At 45.3% G+C, this 20269-nt stretch overlaps 1 protein-coding gene across 3 annotated transcripts in view; it reads left to right on the plus strand.

The window, feature by feature from the left end:
* Positions 1 to 20269, plus strand: part of RSU1 (Ras suppressor protein 1) — a 186143-nt gene that overhangs the window by 40420 nt on the left and 125454 nt on the right. For all 3 annotated transcript variants that reach the window (XM_059404246.1, XM_059404244.1, XM_059404245.1), the window contains 4 exons: positions 9198 to 9318; positions 16126 to 16244; positions 17884 to 17966; positions 18239 to 18353. In XM_059404246.1, the coding sequence (XP_059260229.1) occupies positions 9198 to 9318; positions 16126 to 16244; positions 17884 to 17966; positions 18239 to 18353 (438 nt within the window). The remainder of the gene's footprint in view (positions 1 to 9197; positions 9319 to 16125; positions 16245 to 17883; positions 17967 to 18238; positions 18354 to 20269) is intronic.

The following is a 20269-nucleotide window of genomic DNA, read 5'->3' on the forward strand; positions in this document are numbered from 1 at the left end:
GGGGAGCCCAATGTGGGGCTCAACCCTGGGATCATGACCTGAGCCAAAGGCAGTGCTTAACCGACTGAGCCAGCCAGGCGCCCCAGGTCCTCTGATTCTTACCTGCAGTCCCTACCCCTCTTCAGATCTTGCTCATCCTTCAAAAAGTTGAGATGGATTCTCCTCTTTGCCCCACAAAGCCCGTCTGTCCCACCACCTGCACTATATGGAGAATAAAGTATTAAGGTTGTGCAGAGTTTATTAGCCTCTGAAGGGCCAACTTCACATACGTGATGACTTGAGCGTGGAAGGAAGGGCATTTATTGACGCCATCCTCTCTATCCAGTAGAAGCAACTGGCCTGAAGTGGTCAGGTAACTAGAGCTGGAAGCTGGGGGCTTTACACGGCGTCCTAAGTGTCTGTGCTCACCATCGCCCATCTGCCTTGCCAAGGATGTACGTGTATAGTTTACATATCCTACCCACCTAAATCTGGGAGCTCAGTGGGGGAAGCAAGGCCGTGGCTCTTTATGTGCTCAAAAAAAAAAAAAAAAAAAAAAAGGCAGGGAGAATTCCAAAGGTTAAAAGGCAGATTATCAGAGAGGGGGTGTTTACAAAGCCCTGTGTGGATCCTGTGGATTTTTCTGGCCCTGGGCATTTACCCCTGCTCCCTTTTTTCCTCATATAATTACTCCCGTCCTCAGCATTAAAATACATGAGGAAAGAAGAGAAGTAACCCATTGTGGCCTCGTGCTGAAGTCATTCTTAATTGTAGAAGAAGATGTGAGCTCTGGGCAAAGCATGTTTTGTGTGTGTGTGTGTGTGTGTGTGTGTGTGTGTGTGTGTGAGAATTTGCCTTGTCTGCTGTCTCCCTCTTCATGTTCATAATTGAAGATTGAGTGTGTGTGTGTTTACTACATTATAATGATATTTAAGAGCCTGGTTAGGACTTTCTGGAACTCTGAGTCTGCATTCTGCGACGAGTGAAGTGGTTTTTGTTTTTCATGTTCTCCTCTTCCTTCTTGCCGTGTCTCGAAACTTCTTAGGCATTTTTCCCAGAGAAGCCTCTGCCCTTTGCTTGCCCTTCACTCAATGTCACTTCCTCCCAGACCTTAAATGCCACTGCCTTTTCTCTTACTGCTGCTTCTCTGACCCAGCTCCCTGGGTCAGGCTGGTTCCTGCCCTACCGCTGGGCTGCCCACGTCGAGCATTGGCGCTGGAGTATGGTTTCACAGGTACTTTCCTGCAAAAATTCAGGGTTCAAGATTGCAAGGCGCATTCTTTGGTTGTCTCTGGGCTGTTAACAAAAGATGCAGAAATCAGGTAAATTCCGCATCCTCAAAGGGGCAGAAATCCATGCTTGTCAGCTTTTTAGGAGATTTGTTTGGCCTCGTGTACCCATTTTTTATAGCCCAGGGACATATATTTTTGCATGTTTGACTTTATACTGTAAAATCTGCCTTAATGCTTGCTTGTAACTTTTTTCCCTGATTTTTTTGTGGAATTGATGATTCTCATTGTTGCTGAAAGAGTAGGATCTTTACTTTTTTTTTTTCCTTTGCTACTTTTTCAGTGAATTAAGTCAGGATATTTTTGGTTAGTAAAATTAGTTTAGCTGCAGACTCTTAAGGAGGCCCATGATGAGATACATGAAATACAAGAAGTATGTACCTCGAGGTGTGGGTGCTTAGTAAATACTGCTGTTAAACTGAATGTAGCATTACTGTTGGCATTTATAAAGCTAATAATGAGTTAGGGAATGTTGGCCTTTGTTGGTAGATGTTTAGATATTTTGGTATTTAATTTTTACCGTGAGGAACATATAGATCCTTTTAAATGAGAATCTGCTTTACTGTTTCATAAACTTTATGTTTTTAAATAACCCGTAACTACTGTAATTCACTGTTTTAATGGCTGCTTTGGGGAAAATCCCATAAAATCTGTAAAGCCTAGTTATCATTAGTATACTTGTGAACTTCACATTCTTGGGCTAAGATATAATTAGTTCATTACCCACCTTGCATTTTGGGGGCAGAAAACAAAAGTCATTAATCACTATAAATACAAATGACCTTTTTTGCATATAAAATTCTGAAGCGCATAATTATTTGTATGTGAGACTAAAGAGATTCTTCTTTACAGGTAATCATTAAACTGGCATTCAAGACTATGATTCCTAATTTGCTGAAAGAATTGACTTCTGTATAATGAGTCTAGACATCACCTCTGTGGTAGGAAAGGACTAATGTCTCCAGCTAGTCCAATTGAGTGTTAAAGGGGCTGCCCTTCTACTCTGACCAGGAATGCCCCAAATTCATATTTCGCTTCTGTTCTTTTGGCTTCTTCCCACCTTGCCTCAGTCAGGGCACAGGGGGACAGTTGTTATCCAGTATCGTATTCATCCAGTACTGGGGCAAAGAAATGTTTGCTTCCATCACTATTTGATGTATTCTCGTGGTTTTCATACTTTTTCTAGTAACTCTCTTGTAGCACTGTATCTTCGGGATCTAATAACTGACCTCATTGAACAATCTACCATCTCTTATCCTTTCCTGTTTAAGAAATCTTAGAAAGCAGCAGAAGCACGCAGACACCTGACCGGGCATTTTCATTTGGTAGGGCAATCAAGTCTTCTGTTCTTAATATAAGTACGCAAGGTTTGGGGAGGCAGTGCTATCTGATGTTTTTGCTTTACCTTATCCCATGTGGCGGTGTCTTCCTGTGTCTTGTGCCATGGGTCAGTCGCACTGAGGTGTGTCTGCCAATGGGCACGAGATTGGAGCTTTTCACCCATTGTGGGGCGGGGACCGTGCCCACCGCCGGGCCACGTGCTGTTCTTCACCCTCGTGGGCAGTGGTTCCCGTTAGGTACCCTCTCTGAGTCTTCTTTGGACACTTGGGGCTGTTTTCAGTCCCTCTCTGGTATCCGGTGATGGAGGCAGTGGCTGAACCATGAAGTCAGTTTTCCTAAGAGGCCTGCAGGCAGCATCCCCTTGGCGTTCCTGGCCTGGCCTGGCACCTCTCCTCTGCAGTAATCTTCAGATTAAAAGAAAAAAAAAAAAAAAGAAAAGAAAAAAAAACCAGTCTGGGAGCTTCTGCAAAGACAGGCACAGCGTAGTTCTGACGACTCAGAAGTTTGGTGGAGGTGGTGGGTAGGGTTCCCAACTCCGGATTTCGTGCCTGTGCTTATGAGGAAGACCTACATGTGTTCCGAGCAGCTTCTGGCTTCCCGGCAGCCGTGGGTGGAACGTGGTGCCTGGTCTCTTACTGCCCTTTTGTAGCTGTAGAGGACCCGGCTGTCAGTGCTAACCATATGGCTCCAAAGACCAACGCGTGACCTGCCGGCCTTTCCGTAGGCTGCACGCTGCCGAGCGCCAGTCCTTATGTTCTGCAGGGAGCCTGCTGCTCCCAGAGCCCGTCACTCTTCGCGATTTTGTTTCTTGGCCTCCAGGGCCAGGAGATGCTTGTGCTTGAGAAGTCCCCGGATCGGCTGCACCCCAGCTGGTCTCTCTGTGCTGTCAAGGCCCCCCAGCATTCTCCGTTCACTTCTTGGTGTTGTGACAGCTAGAAGGTTAGTTAGCAAGGGGCATCTCTTCGTGGAACCACACTTGGTCTGTTGAAGTTGTTGCTAAGTGACTCAATTCTGATGAACTAGGGAATTCAGGATTTTTTTTTTTCTCCTTGAACCTTGCTCATCGTACTATTCTGCAGTGATTTCACGGTAAAGATCTGGGTGGGGAGGGGCGCCTGGGAGGCTCAGTTGGTTAAGCAGCTGCTTTCGGCTCTCAGGTCATGATCCCGGGTTCCTGGGATCCAGCCCCACATCGGGCTCCCTGCTTGGCAGGAAGCCTGTTTTCCCCCCTCCCACTCCCTCTGCTTGTGTTCCCTCTCTTACTGTGTGTTTCTCTCTGTCAAATAAATAAAATCTTTTTAAAAAAAAAAAAAAAAAGGAAAGATCTGGGTGGGTATAACGGAACCAAGTGATGAACCATTGTCCATCCAATGCACAGCCTACAAGTAAAAGCTGACACGGGGCTTTTGCAGTGCAGGTAGATAAGCTCTTTGTTGTTCTGGTGAGGTCGCGTGAGCAGATACGCTTAGTTACTCCTGGTGCCGCTTCATCTGGTCCCATGGAGGGCTGTTCCATCTCGAAAGTGGAATCTGAAAAATTTCTCTTTCTTCACGTTAGAGATTTCATTAGCATTTACGGTTTATGTGTCGAGGGAGCTTATGTACTGATGAGCTGCCTGGAGGAGCTCAAACTGACCACGGTAGTTGGAACGATAACCAAGAATTCCCACCTCTTGGGCCTGGGTCTGTGTGTCTCTGGCCAGTCCACCTGTGCCCAGGGACAGTGTGACCTGTAGTGTTCGTTCGTTCATCTGAACTGAAAAGATGGATGCCAGCTGCGTGGGGAAGCAGAAGGTGACTGGAAATGTCTTGATTACAGCCTCCAGGCTGGGTGGATCAGCCATTTAGAGTTCCTTTTTTTTTTTTTTGCCACTTTTCATGAACCCCAAGTCTCAACTTACTGAGGTGATAGAGAATTCTTAATTTGGATAGTCTTACTCAGCATTATTGTGTGGGGGTATGGAACATATATACTGGATTAATGATTTTGATGTCACCAATAAATTAAGTTTTCTGCACCAGAGTGGTCTCTGGACCAGCAGTGTCAGCGCCCCCTGAGAACTTGGAAATGCAGAAGCTCAGGCCCCATCCCAAACCTACTGAATCAGAAACTCTGAGGCTGTGCCCCCTCCCCTGCCAGCTGTGTTTTAATAAGCCTTCCAGTAATTCGGATGTACTTGAAAGTTTGTGCTGTTAGTGATAGACCAGCACTATCTAGGACTTTCTGCAGTGAAGAGAATGATCTCTATCTGTGTCGTCCAATGTGGTAGCCACTAACCACTTGAAATGCGGCTTATGTGACCAAGAAACTGAATTACAAATTCTACTTAATTTCAGCTAATTTAGATTTAAATTTACTTCCTTTTTCTTTTTCTTTTTTCCTGTCTTAACTGTTTCATCTAGTTCCTTCACCCCCTCATCCTCTCCCTTTGGTAATCATAAATCTGATCTCTTTTCCTGTGAGTGTGAGTGTGTGTGTGTTTTAAGCTTCCACATAAATAAGATTACACAGGTTTTGTCTTTTTTTGTCTGACTTCATTTAGCATATTAACTTCAAGCCCCATTTGTGTTGTTGCAAATAGAGTTTCTTTTTTATTGCTGAGTAGTAGTCCACTGTGGGTACATAGACCCCATTCTTTTCCGTCTATTGGGAGACACTTAACACTGCTTCTGCGTCTTGCCTGTTGTGACTAATGCTGCAGTGAACATGGCTGCAAGTACTTCTTGGAGACAGTGATTTCGTTTCCTTTGCATCTGTACCCAGAGGTGGCATTGCTGGGACATACGGTAGTTCTAGTTTTAATTTTTTGAGGAGCCCCCATGCAGTATTCCATGGTCACTGCACGTCGGACCCTGCAGCCCCAGAGCATACCCTGCTATTTACCGTTGTGCATAAACTAAGAGATTTTTAAAAATAAGTCCTTGGTTGTGGAGTTGCAAATTTTATATCCCAGAACCAGGTGCTTCTAAAGAGAGGGTGCCGTTGCTGAAACAATCATTTATTGAGGTTTTCCTTCTGGGGGAGGCAGGCGATGTTGCTGGTTATGGGGTCTGCTGTCTCTCAGGGTCGGAGGCTCTGGTCTCTCCGGCGTGTCCTGCGTGTGTGTGCTGAGGCTTCCCGCCAGCCAGAGTTGCTTTCCAGCAGGTGTCAGTACAGGAGGTTAGCTGAGTCCCCTTCTGGCCCAGACTCGTGAGCCCGCCCAGGGACTTGGGCTTCTTGTTGTGGGACTGTCCCCAGACCGCAAGGACTGACCGCTGAGTCTATGGGTGGCACATGCTTCTCCCACAAAACTGGAATAACGTTCGAGCACTGGACTGAGGAGCCTTGGAGGGAAGGAGGGTCTGAATCATTGTAACTGCCAGAAGATAACGTGAGACTGGTCTGTGGCCATAGCTCCTGGGGTGGCAGGACCCCATCTCTGTCCTCTCTGCTCTGGACCCAGATGGCTTCCACCAGTCATGTGATCCTGCGATGGACACAGAAGGAGGCATTTAGGAGCCAGGGGACACCTGAGAGTGACTGGGGACCTTTTTCTCAGCTGCAGCAACTGGAGTCTCAAAATTAAAGCGGTCATTTTTGACAGAAAATGATCCTAAATTCTCTGTCATAAGCCAAGTTCTACATGACTGAGCTTCCTAATTGAGGGCCCCATTTGTTGCATTATTTAAATCTGTATCATTGATTTTCGTCATCCAGCTCTTTTTGAGAATCAGAGACTGCTAAAGCCAGTGGGAGAGGACTTTGAAAGGGTCCAGACTCCTGGGGTCACACGTGACGCCACCTCCGTTTCCCTTGTGAACTCAGCCCCTGGTGGTGTGCAGACTGTGTGGGTGTGTATGGCTGGGGTCGTGGTGACAGACTGGACGGATTGATGAAAAGGAATGTTGCCAAGGCGTAACAAGGAATATCTCGAGGCTGACTGTTCACTTATGTTTTAAAATACTTCATACAAATGCGTCACGTGGAGATCTTTGAAAAATTTTCACTGGAGTATTCTGACTGGGGACATGCTACTCCCGATTTTTTCCGTAACAGCTGAATTTGTTCAAGTCACGTGTGTACATAATTCCGTTCTTGGACACCTCATCTTGCTAACTGGTTATTTATTCATTTGTTTGTTTTGGTGGACAGTTAGTTTGTTTTTCAGACACTAGACCAATTTCCATTTATCGACTCTGATACTCCTTCTTTGGTTACTTACTTTGAATAGCTTGCCTTTCTTACCTTATCCCAGAAGTCTTGAAATGCTAGGTGTTAAAAGTGGGATCGTGTAGACATCACAAGCGTTTTCTCAGTACTGGTTGAGAGAATGAATGCTGTCCCATCTAAGGTCTGAATGTTAATTTCTTCTGATATTCACTGTGGTCAGGTAGGGGGAGTTCCGTAGTGGAGAGAGAGTAGGAGCTGTGTAATATTTCCCCTCTGTAGCTTGAATGGAGTCTTAACCACAAAATTCACATGCATACAAAAGGCCGGGAGAGGTTGAGTAAATTGAATGTAGGGTTATTGTTTGTGTCCACAAAACAAAGCCCTAAATCACATTTAGCATAATTTGTGGTCTTAAATTGGACTGATTTAGCAAAGAGAGTGAAATAATCTCTCATCCCGTCAAAAAGGCGATACCTTCAGACCAGCATTTAATTGCATTGGCAAAGTAACTTTGGGAAGGCAGGCAGTAATTCTCGCTGCATTATTCTTGGTTTGTGGCTAGATTGAGATCATCATTTTCTCCCGGTTACACTAACTTTCCTTATTGCTCTTCAGAGTAATCTGATGAATGCCGTGAGAGAAGCTTAGTGGGAGCTGGAGGGTGAAGTGGGGGAGAGGGTGAGGCCCCCGGAGTGGGCCGGTGGTCATCGTCGAGCTGTGTCTCACACACTTCACGTCCTAGGGAGAGAACAGATAACATCCAGAGACTCCGCAGGCACGAGGAATCGGTGTTCATTTACTCATAGTGAATACTGTTCATTCGCCGGAGAGCGTGTTACTGACTAGACACCTAGCAGCGTGCTTTTAGGGCCAAATTGTACAGATAGGGCTCATATGCATTCCGGATGGTGTCTAAGAGTACGGGTTCTGGAGGTGATTTCCAGCTGCCTCCATTTTCCCATTACAACCTGTCCTTTTATCTCCAGCCCCCGACCAGTCACTTCAGTAACTAATCCACGCCTTGCTCATTTTCCATCTGGACCACTGCCACCTCCCAAGTGTCTGGATCCAGACTGATTCATATTCTTCACAGTCCCTTCCCCCGGCGAAAGCATTTCTCTTGCCTTTTTACCAAGCTTTCTTTCCTCTAAAAGAAGTCAGGTCACCGATGCCTTAGACATTTTATGAGCTAAAATTGAGGACTCGGAACTGTAATGAACAGCGCGCCTGTCCTCTTTTCTTTTGTTCCGCTGGGACTTCCCCCCTGGACTTCCGGCACTGGCTACCTCCTGAAATAGTTTCGATGTCTGTTTGGAATCTGATGCATTCCTGTGTAGTGGCTTGAAGCAAAGGGGCAGTGTTCCGGAGCCCCCTTTCCTGCCCCCGAGGGTGCTGTTGGCATGGGAAGTAAATTACATAAGACGTGACACTTTCTTGTGCTGGACCCAAGGCCCATGTCAGCGGTGTGGCTAGCCTGGGTCGTCTCAGCGGGAGACGTTACATGAATCATGGACAAGCTGATGGCCCATGACACATGTTTGTAGAAGACTGACTCAGAGACTGAGATACATAAAGTATCATCTGTTGGGAGTCTTTCCGCTAGCAATGGAGAGTTCGTACTTTTGAGGTAAAGATGCCTTTGGCTTTTACTTCGGTATTTGCAAGTATATACTCCAGGGAAAGAAGACTCTTAGGCCCTCACTGGTTTATTTTAACCTTTGATCTGTATGCTGGTATTCATATCATGCTTCTGAGTTGCTTTTTCATATTTCTGTGTAATAACAGTGCATTGATCTGTTGCTTATCTGATGTAAACTCTGTGTGTGTGTGTGTGTGTGTGTGTGTGTGTGTGTGTGTGTATGTATTGATCAAGGTGTAAAGACCAGAAGCCAAAATCATAAACGAGACAGGTTGAATATTTCATCCTTTAATGTTGAACTTACTTTGTGATTTAGTGCAGTGTTAAGAGAACAGCTCTTCAGATATTCGACTATTGAAACAGCTTGACAAATGTATCATCATCACCCAGGAAGGATCTGGAATTTGCAGTCTTTCTTCTGGTGGAGGTGCAAAAAAGAAAAAAAAAAACCAACAAAAACCCAACCAACCTAACAAAAAAAAAAACAAAGGAAGCAGTCATGCTTATGAGACATTGTATGACAATAATACAAGCATTTGTGCTTGGGAACACTCTCTTACAGGCTGTTTATGGCACTCTCAAACTCTCTTTTGCCCTTTGAGGGAACATTTCCATTTCTACTCGACTGAGTTACTAACCTAAGAAAAACCCACCAAAAAAATAAGACTTGTATATGTGAATCAGATGGTCATATTCAAGTTTCATCTCTCTTTCCTGAGAAAGAAAAACAAAATGTGTTGCTGGCACTCCTTGCGAGGCACGGGGCCCTGTATTCACACTCAGCAACTTTGTTTCCGTAGTGGTGCCACCAAACATAGCAGAGCTGAAGAATTTGGAAGTGCTCAACTTTTTTAATAACCAGATTGAGGAGCTGCCCACACAGATCAGCAGCCTTCAGAAGCTGAAACACCTGAACTTGGGGTGAGTATGGGTGGATGGGGAAGGAAAGGGGGTACAGGCTGTGGGCGCAGGTGGGAGTGCATGTGCTGTCACCGAGTGGGGACTGACCTCCAGCTTTTTTCTGGTGGCAGGTTTTTAAGAAAAGTTTTATTGTTTTAATACTTCTTTTCAGTGGCCTGCGTTAGTGCGTATCTATTAGAGAAGTCATTGAAAACCAAATTGTTGGTACCATAAGGGAGTTTTTTTTTTTTTTTTTTTTTAATCATAGTTTGTTTCCAACAAAATTTTATTTCAGTTAACATGGACCAGGAAGGGACTCATTTGTGTAGCATTAACTGTTCAGAGTGGTTGTAACTGGTTGATCTTTCTCTCTGTGTTAAGTAGAAGTCGTTTAAAAAAGCGCCTTCCTTCTCTGGAGGCAGGGAGGATCCGCTTCCGAACATGCCTCATTGATTCCTTACAGCTCTTTTATACAGCGCAGTGGTTATAATCCTCTGTCTGTCTTTATGCGAAGGTGAAGAGAGGAGGTTTGACTCAGCCGAGGTGGCCGAACCAGGCAGCAGTGAATGATAGTAATAACGTCTATCGCTTTATAGTTTTCAAAGTCCTCATGCCAGTGTTTGACCCTCCGAACGATTCTGAGGGAGGGAGAGCAGGCATACTGCTTTCGTTTCCAGGAGAGGAAGGCAAGCCCCGTGTGAGAGCTCCAGTGACTCACTCCTGGTGCCCCTGCGCTTCGTGACCGAACTAGGTAGAGAACCCCGTTATCCAGGGTCCGCGGCCCTTCATTGAAACCACAGACGTCCCCAGAACTTGGGCTCCCGAATTCCAGCTTCCCTGTTGTAGCTCGTAGATGCAGTTGCCCACGCATGCTTCATCTGCCATGTGAAGCAGGATATCTGTCAACTGATAGCCATTACATGCTCTGGTCTAGCTAGTGATTTACATGCAGTGGTGATACAAGCTGGCCACGTGTCTATCAATTTAATAGGAAGCAATCACAAAAACAAAACAAAACAAAAAAACCCTTACTCATGGAATGATTTTTTAGTCCAGCTCCTTCTTTCCACAGGGAATTTGATGAGACACTCATCATGTTCACTCTGGTTAAGAGATAATCTTGGAAAGATCCATGAGCATTCTTTTTCCTGATGTCTGAGGGAAGTAGAGCTTAAAAGGGGGGGGGCATCACTTAAATCAGATGGCTTTCCCCCCCTCCAAATATGGAGATTGTACACCCATCTTGCAAAGCAGAAAAGAAAGGATCCTTTGCTTACACCTTGTTTTGAAAATTAAGTCCTGTGTTTTAATTTGTGTGTAAGCCTAGAAGCTAAAGCTAGATGTATTTGCTAGATATATAGATTAGATATATTCCTAGGGTGCCTGGATGGCTCAGTCGGCTAAGCATCTCCTTTCATCAGGTCCTGAGGATCGAGGGCCCCCCCCCCCCCACATTGGGCTTCCTGCGCAGGGGGTCTGCTCATCCCTCTTTCTCTGCTCCTCCCCCCTCCCCCCACTCATGCTGGCTCTCTTTCTTCTCTCTCTCTCAAATAAACAAACAAAATCTTAAAAAAAAACCTCCTTACATTCTCATTGTTAATTTGCGGATTCATGTATTTAACGAGTTATTTATCTATAAGGCATTAGGAGTAGTACCTGCTGGATAGTAAACAGCATGTCAATGCTAGCTGTTATCCCCAGCACCATCATCGTCATCGTTTTATTTGCTATTTCACTGCAGCCTATATCAGGGACCTTGCTCGTGTTGGGACTCAGTGGCGAAAATCTCAGTCCTTGGCCTTATGTCTGGGGCAGTGTGGGCTGTGGAGGAGCCAGCGTCTGTGAGGGGCCACGGACACGCCCGAGGTTGTCTCAGGGCTGTGGAGAGGGGTTGGGTGTTCCTCCACAGGTGAGGGGTTCCTACAGGGGGCGGTATTTGAGCTGAAACTTGATGCAGGAAACCGAATTTGTCAGACGCAGCAGCAGAGGGAAGGCCTCTCGGCCTGCGGGAAAGACCGGATGCAGAGCTCAGAGTATCACACGTTCCAGGAACTGCAGGCCGTTGAGTGTTGCTGAGTGTAAAGTGTGAGGCAGGGAGTGAGAAGGGAAGGGGGAGGCCCACTGAAGACGCATGAAGGTCTGCTGTTTAGTTACTGAGTACTACCTGAGCGCCCAGCGGTGGGTCAGCCACTGTCCCGGGTACCAGAGAGAAGGAAGCCGGCTCCCTGCTGAGCAGAGCGCCCGATGCGGGGCTCTGGGCCTGAGCCAAAGGCAGAGGCTTTAATCCACTGAGCCACCCAGATGCCCCATCTTTTTTTTTTTTTTTTTTAAGATTTTATTTATTTGTCAGAAAGAGAGCACAAGCAGGAGGGGCAGAGGGAGAAGCAGGCTCCAGTCTGAGTGCAGGACTCAATCCCAGGATCCTGGGATCATGACCCTAGCTGAAGGCAGATGCCTAACCCACTGAGCCACCCAGGCATCCCAGGGCTTCCTACTCTTGATCTCAGAGTCACGAGTTCTGGAGCGTACATCACAGCTGGGAGACAGCGGTAAATACACAGCTGGAACGGCAGGGAGGCAGAGGCTGGTGAAGGGCCCTGTGTGCCGAGGAAAGGGGCTTTGATTGTGTCCTGCTGCCCATGGAGGAGTTTTCCCAGCAGACTAGCAGCTATGAGAAGAGGTTGGATTTTTGTACAGAAGGTCATGTGGAGGGGAGGTTGAGGTAGGTAGGGCTCAAGGTCAGGAGACCGACCCATAAGTGTGCTGGAGATGAGTGTTCTAGGTGAATGAGGGCAGTGACAGTGAAGGTGGGGGAGGGGTTTTATGTGAAAAATGCCTAGGAGGTAAAACGGACAGGATGGTAGCTGCAGGCATGGGGGGATGCCTTGGGCTGGATCATGGGCAGCTGAAATGCAAGTAAAGACAGGGAGGGCTGTGGAAAGAACATCACGAGCTCAGGTGTTGTTGGGTTGGGTTGCAGGCACCTTAGGACAGAGTTACAAAGTTTTCTGTTTCTTTTTTTTTTTTTAAACCAAACATATCTTAGTTCCCTCTTATCTTCAGAGCTGTTTGCATTTTGGCTCTCAGTATTGTATTGATTGTGTAAAGCTTTCTGTATTTAATTACATAGCTGTATAGATGGGGTTGTCAAAGTTTGAACAAAAATTCTTTATTCTCTGGGAGAATGGGAGAGGAATTAACATGAGTTTCAATAAAGGATATTTCTGTCCTCAAATGGCATAAAGAATTATACCTACATAACCCTGTGTAAGGCAAGTCATAGACAGAGGAGTCCTTAGACTAAGTGGCCCAAATAAAAATATACACACCAAAAAACTCAACACCAAAAAAGTAAATAATCCAATTAAAAAATGGGCAGAAGACCTGAACAGACATTTCTCCAAAGAAAACGTCCAGAATAGCCAACAGACACATGTCCAACGTCACTCATCTCAGGGAAACACAAATCAAAACCACAATGAGATACCATCTCACACCTTTCAGAACAACCAAAATCCCAGAAGTCAAGAAACACGTGGTGTTGGTGAGGATGTGAAGAAAAAGGAACCCTCGTGTGCTGTTGGTGGAAATGCAGACTGATGCAGCCTCCGTGGAAGACAGTATGGAGGTGCCTCAAAAAATTAAAATAGAACTACTCTGTGATCCAGTAATCCCGCTCCTGGGTATTTTCCTAAAGAAAACTAATTTGAAAAGTTTTATGCACCCCTATGTTTATTGCGTCATTATTTACCATAGCCAAATTATGAAAGTAACCCAAGTGTCCTTCAGTCGATAAATGAGTGAGGAGTAAGAGGTGTATATACACACAATAGAGTACTGCTCAGCCATAAGGAAGAATGGATTCTTGGCCATTTGCAACAGCATGAATGGATCTAGGGAGTGTGATGCTAGTTAAAGAAGTCCGAGAAAGACAAATACTATATGATCTCACTCATGGGGAATTTAAGAAGCACAACAAATGAACAAAGACAGAAACCAACTGAAAAAACAGACTCTTAACTAGAGAGAACAAACTGATGGTTACCAGAGGGGAGTGGAATGGGGGGTGGGGGGTGGGTAAAATGGGTGAAGGGGACTAGGAGGGTACCTGTGGCGATGAGCACAGGGTAATACATGACATGACGTGTGGAATCCCCGTATTGCACACCTGAAACTGACATAACACTGAATGTTAACGCTACTGGAATCAGAGTAAAAATTACGTATATACACACAGGGCACCCTACAGCAGAGCATTTGGGCCACACATAGGCAGATTTCAAATAACGTGCTGAACTAGAAGTCGTTTTTAAAATCTTCTCTAGTATTATGTGTTTATTCTGATGATGCCCAGACCTGAGAGGAGTTTTAGGTCCTCTGAATAAGTCAAGCTGCATTATGTTGTTAATTCTTTAAACATGGTTCATTTTACAGTGTTAATTTCCCCAAGATATAGCCACGTCAGCTATTTGTTGGTGAAATGCCTCTGGGATAATCTGACTGCCGAAGCATCATGTCCAACTCTTCTGGAATAATTTTTGATCCAGTGAGATGCTGGAGCTCATCTTGTGAAATTTAGAAGTTTTCACCAAGTATGGGGTTAAGTGTACACAGATTTGAATTTTTTTTTTCTTTTTTGGCTAAGTGTAGGAACAGGTCACGGTGGCTGTGAGAAAAATTACTACCTTTAGCTAAGAAGGTTTTATTGAAGCAAGAAGAGCACGAGAGGACCTCCAGCAGTCGGAACGTTCCAGAAGGGGGAGCATTAAGTAAGGCCCTTCCTAGCTTGTGTAAAAGAGAAAGAAAAAAAGATGGTGACCAGCCTTCAACTATCCGGTTTTATACATCTTTACAAATTTCTACATCACAGACAGGCACTTTCCCATTCTAGAACACACTGGGAAAATATTCAGAGGCAGTTGAGAATTTATACCATTATGTTATGAATGTGCCCTCAGCGACTTTGTGAGCTCTGGAGTAATGTGAGAGTCCGCTGGCAGCACACAAATAGGAAAACCACGCTGGATAGTTCAGGCGGCCCACAGCGGTCTTCTGCCGGGGTGGGCTTACCTGTTGGAGGCTGACGCACAATGTTTCTCAGTGACTTCCTGAAAGCTGATTGTAGTTCCAGCTCTCCGTTCTTCAGAGCCATCTGCAAGCCATAGATCTTTCTACCAGGCTTCAGATTTTTCAGCTCTCTTCCTTCTGCCGATTCTGCTGGGAAGGTACGGCTGTCCTCATTTTTCAGTTGAAGAAACTGGGTCTCAGAGACGCTGACTCACTTCCCTGAGGTCACCCAGCTAGCCGTGCTGGAGCCGGACTGCTCCTCTCACCTCGCTCTGTACTGCCCTCGCCTCTGCTCTGACCTCTCGGGGGGGTCTGGGAGCCAGGAGAGCCCACGCTGTCTGAGGGGCCCCGGGAGCAGCGGTCCCCTGCGTGCACATGGAGATGGTTGGAGCTCCCGAATGTGCTAGTGCGCAGAGAAGCCGCCAGTGGGCCCCGCGCTCCTTGCTTTGTTCGTAGCCAGTGGTACTTCTGGGCCCTCGTCTGCGTTTGTTAAAGGGAAGGCTTCCTTTCCGCCTGCTGGGTCAGTGAGCTTCCTGCTGTTGCTGCTGCTGGCTGCACCCATGTTCCTGACGCACGGAGGGGAGAAGGAGAAGAAGAACCTTGAGTTCAGTAGGTTCTTGCCACCAGGAGGTGGCCAGCGTCAGGCTCACTGTAGGCTGGAGAGTGGCTGGAAGCGCCCGAGATGCCTGCTCCCTCCGAGGAAGGCTAACCCAGGCTTTCCTGCACGTTACTTTCCAGACGTCTCCTGTGTTTGGAAGGAAAACCTTGATTGGTGATTTTCGAGAATGGGAAGCTTAGAACAGTATTGAAAGAAAGAAACATATTTCTGAACTTTTCCCCCTTCAACCCCTACCAGGGGAGTCAGAAAAGTCGTTGTTACTGTATTCATGGCAGAATGTGTTACATGAAAGTTTTGGTGACTCGGGTGAATACTTGATACAGATGTGCTTCACAGATTGTATATGTGCTGCCGAAGCGAGCACCACAGATTGTAAATTGGTAGAAAATATCAGTTGTTGTCATTGCCACAAATGGTCTTGGAGGTTATTTTATTTTTACTTTTCTTAAAGATTTTTATTTATTTATTTGATAGAGAAAGAGATAGAGCATAAGCCGGGGGGAGTGGCAGGCAGTGGGGGAAGCAGGCTCCTCACTGAGCAGGGAGCCCGATGTGGGGCTCCATCCCAGGACCCTGGGATCATGACCTGAGTTAAAGACAGATGCTTAACCGACTGAGCTACCCATTTTATTAAGTATAATTTAACCAATGATTTTTCTACCCAAGAGGTAGAAATTACTTTTCTCTTGGTTTCCTCTTGTGCCATCAGCTCTTTCTTGTGTGACAGGGCTGGTGGGCTAGCAGGTATGGACAGGATTGTATCTAGTATGAGAAGGCTTGAGACCTAGAGACCTAGTTTCTCTGCATCTTTTGAGGAATTATTGTTACCACATACCTGAGGAAGTTCTCTGGAAGGGCAGATACTTTGCGATGATTGAAGTTTCTCTGTAACACAGTGAGCGTCATGGCAGAAAATGAGGAGCCATTTTCAGATGTTTCGTAACCATTTTCAGATGTTTCATCTGACTGCAATTCCTGTGTTGGTTAAAAGAACATTAAGTGATGGTAGAATCACGGCCTCTTCTAAGAGCTTCCCGTCTCTCACATTCAGCTCTTAGGCCTGTGACACAGAGGTGATGTGAGTATTGTCTGAACATATGTTTTATGTGTGACGTATTGGATTTTTTTCCCCCCCATTACAGCATGAATAGACTAAACACTTTGCCTCGAGGATTTGGCTCTCTCCCAGCTCTTGAGGTCCTTGATTTGACTTACAACAACTTGAATGAACATTCTCTTCCCGGAAACTTCTTCTACCTTAGTAAGAAACTTTTAATTCTATAAATCTCCTTAAAATGGTACTTTGCGTTCTGAAAGTGAAATTTATTTGCCAGGGCCCCAACTCCAAGAGAAATTATTGGACGTATATATTTTTTTTCTTCACACATTTCTTTTGAATATTCCTTCATAGCTCAGCAGTATGTATATTTGATATATAGTTATCCGACACCATTGCGCTCAAGTGGACTTAGTAATGTCATATTAACTTCCGGATGGAGATTATATACCTAAATGAGATCAAGTCTCACATTTAGCTAAAGAACTTGACTTTCTTTTTAAAGAGCGTGCCAAGAAAATACGATAATGCATGTGTCCTCCCTTGTTGCTGTTAACCCTTTGTAAGCCATTTCCCCAAAGATATTCCAACCGATTATTTATTAAAAATATCCCTTAATAAACCAGTAACAGAATTTTTTTGACATTTCCAAGCAGGATTCTTGTTGTAAGTGTTTTAAAAAGATGTAGTCTCTTTTGTGTGTAGTAGGCAATCAAACATGGAGAAACCATTTGTCACAGATAAACACACTTTATCTTTTTACCTGTATTCTATGCAAACAAATTGCTTGCTGCAGATACTCATAAAAAATGAGGAAAAACTGATTTTTTTCTGAGAACTCACAAAATATTTAGGAAAGATTTGCTTTCCTTAAATGAGTGTTCTGCTTCTCCAAATAGTGACACGTATGGCATCCAGCAATTCTGAATTTTCTGAGCTCATCTCCAAAATTTCATTTATAACCTTATGCATATTCTCATTCCCAGACTTTCTCAAGCACATGAAGCCAATTCTAAAATATTTTCTTGGGCCATAAAGGAGATGTTGTTGTGTATATTGACACAGAGTTCTGTCGAATTTTAAAACATTAGAATGTAATTTAATACCTGTAAGCAAACAAAACAGACATCGGATCATTGTCTCCTTTTTGGTTAGGGATCAAAAAGATGCCTTAGAATGTTCTCCTTCCATAGTTTGGGGGTCATGTTATCGCTGTGTAATATTGTGAACAAATTGCTGGTCACCAGTATTCTACCTGAGTTAGGGTTTCTGTAGTTTTAAACTCCCTGTCATCATGTTCACTCTTTTTTCTTCATTTATTTTTGTTGTTAAGGCTAGAGAAATAGTTAATAATACTTAGTCTGATTACGGAAACAGTGACCTGGGTTATGGTCTTCCTCACCTGAAAGCCTTTTAGTTATTTATTTTTAACAGAGTTGCATTTCAGTGATTGAACCCCTTTGCCCTCAGCATTGATACAAGTGTCACTGGTTTTCTTGGTTACCTTTCGGATGCAAAGCATAAATATGAATCAGAAATAATAGAAGAAAAACTGCGATCTTTTTTGAAAGCGTCTTGAAACCCTGTGCCAAACATTGCTGGTGCCCAGAGTTGTTAATTGCGTCAGTCCTCTTGGATATAGATGTTTTCCTGAACACACCAGTCCCACAATAAGCCAGTAAATCTAAGTTTGACCTGCTTCTTATTATTGTGAGCCCTAGGTGTGTCACAGGCTTTTCACCGAGCCAGGGTTATTAATCAAAGCTGACTCCCTCGTATTGATCAGACCTCAAATGGTTGGATTCCGTGCCACCCTGTTTATACATTGCTGTTTAATTTGCAGCCACCCTGCGTGCACTCTATCTAAGTGACAACGATTTTGAAATCCTGCCGCCAGATATTGGGAAGCTCACAAAGTTGCAGATAGTAAGTAATTTATCTAAATTCTTAGAAAATCAATTCACTTCTGCAGCCCTTGTAGGAGTGGAATCAAGTCAATTTGAGCAGGAGTACAGTTTGTTTTGCGGGAATCAACCACTCCTCCTGCTGCTGTATCTGATCCATCTGCAAACACTTGTAAATAAATTGAAGGGACTGAGCCTTCAGAGGAGAGAGGGCACGGGGAAGGACGAGAGTTGCTGTTGAGCGCGTCTGTACGTGAACACTGTTTTGACAACTCCTTGTTTTCTTGTATTTAGCTCAGCCTTAGGGATAACGACCTGATCTCGCTGCCTAAAGAAATCGGGGAGCTTACTCAGCTTAAGGAACTCCACATTCAGGGGAATCGCCTGACCGTTCTGCCCCCAGAACTAGGTAAGGTTGCTGGTGAATGATCTTAGTTCCGGGGTTTCATTGATTACAGTGATCCAAATGCAGCCATTCCGAACGAACAACCCTTGCTCCTTCTGTCCGGCACCTTCCACCGAGGTGCCCCTTTCTGGTCATTTCTAGTAGCACTTGTCCTTGACCGGGGTGCAGCCATTACCGGTTGATGTGTCCCGCTGCTCCATTCAGGGCCCGAGAAACTGCTGAGGGGGGGGTCTGCCAACTCAGCCCCTGCGCGGTGTTGCGTGGTGGGAGGGGGAAGAGCCCAAGGTTAGTAGTAGTGGTCTTGCCTGGGGTCCTTCCTTTGCTAGCTGGTGATCTTTAAAAATTTTCTAATCAAACTGCCATTCTTACTTTTCTTCATCTCTTAATTTTTAATTACAATCCCTTGAAAACGTGTACCGCCTAGTTCAAGTATTTGTTACAGCTGCGTGGAAATACCTTTGCTCGTCGTGTCTGTGGTTCTCCACTGACTCCATCTCCAGTGGAAATTGTTAAATACATTCCAGCTGGGACTCCCCTGGCCTACTCCTGGGGTGGGTGATTCTTAACACTGTCTACCCAGTCACCCCGGCCAGGGTGGGCTTAGGACCTCCCTCGGAAAAAAACATTCAGACGGGTTAGCCCATGGCTGAGGCTGTTCTGCCTTTCTGGAAAGCTCTCGTGTGCTCGTGCAGACACTCTGTGTCCTCTGACTTCTTCAGTCCCCTGAACTGTATTGTCCCTCGGACTATGAATATTTGTGTTTCTGCTTCAAAAGAGCCTGATTTAATTTATTATTTGTTTAAGATTTATTTATTTACTTATTTATTTGACAGACAGAGATCACAAGCAGGCAGAGAGGCAGGCAGAGAAAGGATGGTGGGGGGGAAGCAGGCTCCCTTCTGAGCAGGAAGCCCTATTCAGGGCTCGATCCCAGGACCCTGAGATCATCACCTGAGCCAAAGGCAGAGGCTTAACCCACTGAGCCACCCAGGCACCCTTAAAAGAGCCTAATTTTAAAGAACACATTTAACCCAGAGTTCTTCGAGCAAGTACCTCACATGAGTCTGGTGGTACGAAAGAGGCCAGTTATTAAAAATTGGAATGCAAGCTCCATGAGGGGAGGGTGGGGTTTAGTATCTGCTCCACGCTCTGTCCCCGTGCCTGCCCCGTGCCACGCTGCAGGTGTGCACTCGGGGAACGAGTACTGGACAGGTTAATGAAACGAGGGCTTCCGACACTGAGGCACTGGGATGGCCATGCACAGCCAGAGTTTGACATCTGTCCGGTGCAGTGCTTCCAGTGAGGAAAGCCACAAGCCACACTTCTAGGTACTCAGTACCACGTGTGGCTTGTGGCTGCCCTGTGGGAAAACGCAGGTACACAACGTTTCCGCCAGCTGGCATGTTCCATGGGGCAGCGCTGGTCTAGAGGAAAAGCATTCACATGATTTCATGGTACCACCATAAGGTTTCAGCCCCCATTACTCCATCTCCTTCAGCAGCTCTGTTGTTGTGAATTGTCTAAAGGAATTTTTACTGATTTCAAGGGCCGAGAAGTAGCTCAGCTCATTCTCTTCATGGAGTGACAAGTGGACGTGTCTTACTTTAGGAGCAGGCTAAGGGATCAAGAAAAGTTCTCTGCGAAAGTTTTTAGAGCAAAAAACTCCTTGTCAAAAGAAAGAGTTTGCACAGTGATTCCTAACCCAAAAGGATAACATTAATAATGACTGGGGGACTTTGGCTTCTTCCCTGAACTACTGAGTCAAAATCTCCATGCTGAGACTGATTTTTTTTTCTTAAAGATTTTATTTTATTTGAGGAAGAGAGCACATGTGTAGGAAGAAGGGTAGAGGGAGAAGGAGAGAGAATCCCAAGCCGAGCACTGGGCCCAACATGGGGCTTGATCTCACGACCCTGAGA

The sequence above is a fragment of the Mustela nigripes genome, chromosome 6 (assembly GCF_022355385.1).
Source record: "Mustela nigripes isolate SB6536 chromosome 6, MUSNIG.SB6536, whole genome shotgun sequence".
Classification (NCBI taxonomy): Eukaryota; Metazoa; Chordata; class Mammalia; order Carnivora; family Mustelidae; genus Mustela; species Mustela nigripes.